Raw genomic sequence first — 8498 nt, forward strand, 5'->3', positions numbered from 1 at the left:
TTGCTTTCTCTCTTTGTATTTTTTGTAATGTTTATGCTTTGCTTTCATTAATATCAAGTTTATGCCTTTCATTTCCTTTCCTTTACTTAGTTAACTTTTATTTTATTTATGTTCTTATTTTTTTTCTTTTTCTTTCTTTTATTATGTTTAGCTAAGTTTATTATGTCAAGGTGAAAAGGTTACACTAATGGTGTAAGAATAAGTATAGTGTACACTTAATATGGACTTTAATGTTTGATACTAACATGTTTTGTATTTGTTATCTTGTTCACTCTTTAATACTTTGCTTGTTAAATGACTAATCTTGATTTATGTTGTATAACACTTGGTATAACAAATGTTTGGCACTTTCATAGGTCATACTGTATGGTATAACCGACACCTGAGCTATGAAAGGAACTTGATTTGTTGTTAACAAAAGTTATAATCATGAATGCTTGACGAGATTTACAAGTATTAACATTAATTGAATAAGATGACTAATGTAATCATGTTAACAATATATAATCTGATTGGAACCTCCTTTGTGTGTGGTTTCCAATTGAATAATAAGAGTTTATACTACACTTGTTTGACATACCATTAGTGGATCCTTTAACCTTGACATTTGTTATTATCATCGTTTAATCCTTACATTAATATTCCATCTCCAAGTTCTCATCTTCTTCTTCTTCTTCTTCTCTTTCTTTATTATTATTATTATTACTACTACTACTGCTGCTACTATTATTATTATTATTATTATTGTTATTATTATTGTTGTTATTATTGTTATTGTTGTTGTTATTGTTATTGTTGTTGTTTATAATTTGTACAATTAACCTCCCTGTGGTTCGACCTCAGTCTTGCCGGGTTATTTATTACTTCGACACTTCTGCACTTAGGAGAAGACATCAATATTTTAGTCGTGTCAAGTTTTTGGCGTCGTTGCCGGGGAGGTAAGTTTTGTATAAATTATAGTAGTTATTTTATTTTCTCTTTTCTCCTTTCTTGTATATAACTTTGTTTATTTTCTCTTTTTTCTTCTTTTTTTTATTCTATTCCTACACATGCATGAGAGTGTGGTCACGTACATCAAGTGGTAGACTTTGTAGGGTATCCTCATCATTTTCAGAAAATATGACCGAAGAAGATAATCAATCACTTCATAATGAGAATAACCGTGCTAGAACACTTAGAGACCACATGAATCCCACAAGAAGTTTATTTATTTTTTCAATTAGAATCGTAACAATTGATCTCTTTTTATTTTTCATCTTTTTCCATAAATTTCCTCTCATCTTAGGGACCAAAACATGAAGAAAATGAAGTCTTGGACTAAAAATTAAAAAGCATAAAAAATAGGGTTTAAAAAAAAAGTTTAGGGACTGAAAATGCTAAAAAATGCCCCAACTACATTAATCCCAAGAAAAAATATTATATAAATTTGTTCCCATGTTAATTTTTGTACTCATAGTTTTAATTATATTTAATTAATAAAATTTAATTTGGTTTTACCAAATTGAGTATCAACTTAATCTCCAAATCTCTTTTAACTATTGTGAGAAACTCTTGTGAAGCTAACCGAGTTAAATAATCAACTGTAATCTTAAATTAATTAAATTTTAAAGGATTAAATTGAAAAAAAAACTATAAATAAAATAAAAGAACCAAGATGAACAGAAAAAAAAAAACACTGTGACAGTCCTCCATGGTCTTTTCATTTTTGTAAGTCAGAGAGACTGGGTGCCTATACTAATTCGCTGTTGTAAAGGATAAGAATCCCTTTCTGCTTTTGCTCGTTTGAGAAACAGACGGCTACAAAGATACCATGAGGAAATAATTTTCGAAATAATATCGGGTAACCAAATTACTCGAGACAAAGAGGAACGTCATATCTTATTTAAGAGGAAAAAAAAAAAAGTGAAGAAAAAAGAACATGAAAAAACAAGGTTTCTTTTTATTGACGATCAGATTTTGTTTACAAGAGTAATGAAACACTCATGTTAAGCATGGACCTTATTGAAACGGAAGCTCTGACCTGGTAAATTTTTCGGTGCAAGTTACTAGCTAGGTGTAAAAGTGCTAACCGAATTACTTGGCATTATTAAAAACGAAAGGATAAGTTTCCTTTTATGATGATCAATCCTTGAGAAGCTCAATCCTGAGAGTACCAATGGTAGCCTCACCTATAGTTGTTACCGGCACCAAAGTCACCACCACACTTTCATCATCTTCAGCTTCCAAATCCTCCAATAGCTCAGAAATTCCCAACCTCAAACTTGTCTTTACTGTCTTGTTACGATTATGAGGCACATTGACAAAGGTTCCAGCAAACTCTGCGTCGTCTGCTTTACCAGGTGTGTCAGGCACGTCATTTATGAGCACGTTAAACTTGACATATTGATCTATTCGATACTCAATCCCTTCAATCACTAAAACTTCTTCTTCTTCTTCTTTTTCTTTCTTACTTCTCCTTTTGTTAGGTCTCTGAACCACAATATTTACTGTTTTGTTTAACAGACCGATTGGTTTTGTTGGGTCTGCCGTATCTACTGGCACTGTCGGCTTTGGTTTGTTTGGCTTTCGTTTTGGTCTAGCATTGATCCAGGGATTAGCAACATCTTGAAACCCGTATCTCAACTTTCTTGTGTCAAGACAATCCCTAATCTTAACTCGGACTAGATTGGCGTTCTCATCGTAGAAAAGAAATGCTGCGTCGAGCCAATCAGGGTCGGTGAAATTCTCTCTTCTTCCACCTGGTAATTTCTTCCATACTTCCCACAATCGGTCAATGTTCCCATGATGAGCAAAAAAGATGGGATCTCTCGCGGCTGCATAGAAAACACCCATGTTTTCACGATTCGGTTGGTCTGCGTCACCGGTCCAGATGTGAACTGTAGTGTGTGGGACATCCTCGAGTGAACCAGCTCCAGGTTCTGGTTCATCTCCGGCGCGGTATGGTCGACCCATAAAGAGCGTAGGATACTTGGCAGTCACCATTTGCCTATACATTACATTAAGATTGCTAGCCACTTGAACTGGGTCTGGCAAAGGAAAGTCTACACCGGGGAAGTCAAGATCAATAATTTTTGGTGGCTGGTGACTCTTGTCACGGAGCGGGTCATAGACTGCCGATTTAGGGTCGGCAAAGAAGGCTGGTATCTGCATCCCCTGAGGGGAATCCCAATTCCAGAATGGTAAAGCAAAAGTGGGATCATTAATCAGTTTGCCCAAGATTCTCTCGTAGAAGTAGAGATAGTATCTATGCCAGGGAAAGAACAGCCAACTAAAGTGAACTTGATAATTCAAGTCTGGCATCCCTACTTGGTGATAACCACCATCACAATAAGCACAGTGGACATTGGCTTGCTGTGTGAAGTTACGTGGGTCATCTTCAGGGAGTTGTTTCATTAGCGCAATGGCTCTATTATATTTGGCAATGTAGTTTTCATCAACTAGATGAGCAGGGCGTCTAATTCGCAACGGCTCATTTTGAGAAGGGAGCTTGAAGTCGATGATCTTCCTGGTTAATGGAGGGCAACAGTTTGTGGGATTTTCAGGATCTGGCTCGTTTATTATGCTACAGTCAGCTATGTCCGGAGGTTGGATTGGCTTAGCATAAGCAAATGAATCGCTGAGATTGGTTGCCCCATAGAGACCTCCCAGACCAATGAGGACATCCCTTCTCGTGGAAGGGTTCTGGTGATCATCATTTCTAGCTTTGCATGAAACTGTATGAAAATTGGGATGGCTTTGATTTCTAGCAACAAATGGAGCGTGTTTTTTCAGGATTGAGGGGCACAGAGAGGAGGTGGAAATACCAGTCGGGGAGGTGGTGAGCGGAGAAAGGTTACAGGCCATGGTTTAGAAATTGGTTGTTCTGTGAGGGATATAGAAAAGTTAAAGGACCTTTATATAAGATGAGGGCATACTAATTTTAGTACAATACTACTTTTCATTCAGTAACTTATTAATTAAAGTTGATAACGACATATTGCTATTTCCTATGAGATCTTGACAAGTGGCGAAACCATTTTGACTTATCTAAAGGTCGTTTTATATTTGGATGATCACGCAGCGGGCTACCTTCCACCCCCACACTTCTCTCTCTCGATTCTCTTTGATTCAGACTTTCTACTAAAATCTTATTTACTTTCCGTGCTTGGAATCAAATGACCTTATTACAAAATATTACTTCATGCTCAAAGAGAAAAAAAGGTCCTGGGACATTAGAATTTTAATTAATTATTATATAAAAAAATAATAAAATGCGACCAATAAACTTATTAATTATAATTGTAAAAAAACACAATGTTGCTTTTCATATTTTTAAATATTATATATTTTTCAGCTAAAATTACAAGTATGATGTTTCATTCATCGATTCTGTTGTTAAGAATGTTTTAACAAGATTTCTCAAAATAATAATGGATGAGCTTCTTAAAAAAATAAATATTTTATTATTATTTATTTTGATGTTTTTTTAGTTTTTTTCTATTTAAAAGGAATTTTTTCTTGTTTCGGTATTATTAGGGATTTCTTACTTATAGTATTTTTTGGTCTTTAAGGGTTTTGATAATGCAAAAACCCTTTTATTTTTTGTTGTTGTCTACATCAATTGATATTATAGCCCAATAATTCTTGGTGATTATTTTTGTTTGTTACGTGCGACCGACCAACCATGACTAGAAGATATTGAAAAATAGGACGTGCTTGTGTAGAATGGGTTAAAGAGGTTCCTCTTGAAAAAAAAAAGTTCAACTACTATGTTGTTTTCGTCTATATCAATTGTTGACATTTAACATTTTGATATTGAAATTCATGATGAGACAATCTATATAAAAGTGTTATGTTAAAGATTCATAATGAGATGACCCGCACAAAGAAGCTATAAAGAGGTTGTCTAAGCACAAATGATCTTCTTGATAGATGATAGTTGTAATTAAAGAATGAATTTAACAAAGAGTTTCTTTCAATCTAGAGAGATTAATACATGAGTTTTTTTGGAAAAATAAATAATTTTTTATTTTATTTTCCTATTCTTTATTGTGATTCTTTTCTAGTTTTTTTATTATTATTTGAATGAAATATTTTTCCTAGTTTATTTTCCTACTAATAAGTCATAATCTCTCAAATATAGGAAAGTAGTATATGATTTGATTTAATATCTCACTTACTAGTTTTTCATGTAACTTTTTTCTTTTCATCTATAATATTTTAATTTAGACATTTGAGCATGAAGTGTATTTATTATGTCAAACCATATTTATTTTTAATATTATAGTCATTAATTCTTTAAATAAGATTTGAAATATTTTTATTCTACCATACACAAAGATTTTATAATCAATACTATTTAAAAATATATAGAATATTTTTTTCTAATTTACCTAGGATAATGAGTCCTCTCTTAATCACTTAAATATCTTCACATAGTTTATATTTTACACAATATATGCATATTTGTTTTAGCTTTGATTAAGGAAACTTGTAGTCATGATCAAAACATAGTATTTTCATAAATAAATTAGTAATCTTGAGTCTAAAGATTATTCATGCAACTTAAATATGAATCTTTTCATAAATATGAATAATCTTTTCTTATGAAATTTTTAAGTGGGTCAGTTTATTATATTTATCATCTAACAAGCATGTACCTATATTAGTTCTATTAATTCCTAATAATTTAATTTATTAAAACATTTGTTTCCTTTTATAAAGAAAAAAACATAATATGAATCAGACTCAATAACTCTAATTAATATCTATATTTAATAAAGAATTAAACATGAATATTTTAAAAAAAATACTAGCAACATAAATCCTTATAACTATAATTACTTTATAATTAACTAAGAAAAGTATTTTTATTTTAAAATCTTTATCTTTATTTTAGACTTATTAGTCAAACTTAAATAAACTTTAAAGATAAAATATGCTTTTAAAATATATATATATATATATATATATATGATTTACGTAAATAAAGTTTGTGTGATATTTAATTACTCACTAACTATAAAGCACGTATAATAACATTTTCATGCCTCCTGCATAATATTATAGTTAAATGTTTTTTAGATGATGACAAGATAAAGTGATCATAAATAGTAAAGTAACAAGAATAAAATTGAGTAGGGCACTTTATTTGTCTAAACACCTAGAATGAAAGTTTTAGGATATATTATGGTAACAAGAACTCCAATGAAAATGTTTAAAAGTGCTCCAACTCATTTTGAATATCATATGACTACATAATGAACTTTACAATAAGCTTAGTTTAATTTGAACATGATTATCTATGTGGTATCACTTATCTCATAAATGTATACACATTCTTAAATGAAGTACATGACCCAACCACTTAATTTACAATTAACTTGACATGTAATTAGGTAATTTTCTGCTAATAAAAATCATTATAATATACATACAAAAAAATTATATTGGTATTTTTAATTTTAATTTTTTGATAGTACTCTAAATATCCATGAAGTAAAAATACTAATTATTCACTACAAAATATGAGAAGTAATGTTGAGATCAATCGTAAATAACACCATTGTAAGATTTAAATGTTTTGAGCAGAAACAAATATAATATGTTATTGAAACTTTAGAAAATCCAAGCTTTTTAATAAAAAAAATTTATATATTTTTTTGTGTAAACAGGGTAGGGTTAAGAAAACAAATCTCATTTTCATTACATAAAATAGAATATTAACATATAATATTGAAAATGAAGGACCACAATAAGATTTTAAGTTTTGGGATAGAAGCTAAACCCAACTACTTTCATTTAATATGGTATTAGGATATTTGATTAATGACCTAACAAAGAACCTGGAGAATGTAAAATAATACAAATGATATAGAACAGGTCACCTACAGGTTATTTTGATTGGAATACAAATAGTAAAAAAATAAATATATTAATAGCACCTTCTAGTGTTGGAAAATTCTAAATTAGGAATAACAGGTTGTTATGATATAAAAGACTAAAAAAACTCACTAATCGTAAATAGCAAAATATTTAAGCTTAAACTAACCTAGCTCCATCTAATTGCAAAGAAATATCTAAGCAGTCTCCTTGGTGCTGTGGTATCGAAGAGAAAGCCCTGATAGATCCTCAGACGTGATTATTGGCAATTCCAGTATATCAACTATCACATCACATGTAGTGATAACTTCAACAATTTTTAATTTTTTAATAAAAATTATCTCATCAACATATTTATTTATGCATACGCTGCACATGGACATAGCACTGCAAACGTGCTTTACTCATATGGGATGTTTCATAACGCAGTATAAATTATATTTTTAAAAACTTTAAATTTTTTTATTAAAATATAATATATTTTATATATTTTGGATTATTTTAATAGGTTGATATCAAAAATAATTTTTAAAAAACTAAAAAAATATAATTAACATGCATTTTGATATGAAAAATTATTTAAAAAGCATATATAACCACATTATCAAAATAATTTGATTATGAATATTTTTAAAAATTATTTTTAATATTAGTATATTAAAATAATTATTTTTAAAAAATTTAATTTTTTTTATTAAAATATAATATATTTTATATATTTTGGATTATTTTAATAGGTTGATATCAAAAATAATTTTTAAAAAACTAAAAAAATATAATTAACATGCATTTTGATACGAAAAATTATTTAAAAAGCACATATAACCACATTATCAAACATGCTCTGATAATTTGTTTATGAATATTTTTAAAAATTATTTTTAATATTAGTATATTAAAATAATTTAAAAATAATAAAAATAATTAATTTAAAATAAAAAATTAAAATTAAAATTTAATTTTTATCAAAAATAATTTTAAAATACAAAAAAAAAAAAATTGTAAGTGCTATCAACAATGTCCATGTTTTTTTTTATGTTTTTGTTTATGTATTTGTACTATAGGTGGAAAAAATTATATTTTAAAATATTTTTTATTTATAAATAAATTAAAATAATATTTTTTATTTATAAAATATTCAAATAATTAAGAATAATTTTAAACAAAAATAAAAAAACTCCAGCCACGTAAACATCAATCTAGCTGTAAAGCAAATCTTGTATAGTAGGGAAAATAACAACGATAGCAAACGTTTAAATTGTGAGGATAATGTTTGTTTTCATGGGGGAATTGTGTTTTTATATATAAAAAAAAATATTTTATTTTATTTTTTATGTTTTTAAATTATTTTGATATGTTAATATTAAAAATAAATTTTTAAAAAAATAAAAAAAATATTATTTTATATATTTTTAAATATAAAACAATTATTAACACAATATCAAATATTATTGAGATCTTGAGAAGATAGATAGTTCACTATGTATTTTAATCGTGGATATATATTATTATAGGAAGAAAAAGATTTTAAAAGTATTTTTTAATTAAAAATATATTAAAATAATATTTTTTTAATTATTAATATTGATATATTAAAAATAAAACATATGAAAAATAATTTTAAGACATGACAAACA

General features: G+C 28.2%; 1 protein-coding gene across 1 annotated transcript; it reads right to left on the reverse strand.

Annotated features, from left to right (window-relative positions):
• Window positions 1-1919: 1919 nt before the first annotated feature.
• Window positions 1920-3882, reverse strand: LOC105117435 (polyphenol oxidase, chloroplastic-like). The gene has a single exon (XM_011015101.1). The coding sequence runs from the start codon at window positions 3841-3843 to the stop codon at window positions 2122-2124; it is 1722 nt and encodes a 573-aa protein (XP_011013403.1). The 5' UTR covers window positions 3844-3882; the 3' UTR covers window positions 1920-2121.
• Between the last annotated feature and the right edge of the window lie 4616 nt (window positions 3883-8498).

The sequence above is a fragment of the Populus euphratica genome, unplaced genomic scaffold (assembly GCF_000495115.2).
Source record: "Populus euphratica unplaced genomic scaffold, PopEup_1.0 scaffold1360.1, whole genome shotgun sequence".
In the NCBI taxonomy this organism is placed as follows: domain Eukaryota; kingdom Viridiplantae; phylum Streptophyta; class Magnoliopsida; order Malpighiales; family Salicaceae; genus Populus; species Populus euphratica.

What these genes read in the sequence shown, in the direction of transcription:
- LOC105117435 (XM_011015101.1), bottom strand. Translation starts at nt 3,843, where the DNA reads ATGGCCTGTAACCTTTCTCCGCTCACCACCTCCCCGACTGGTATTTCC.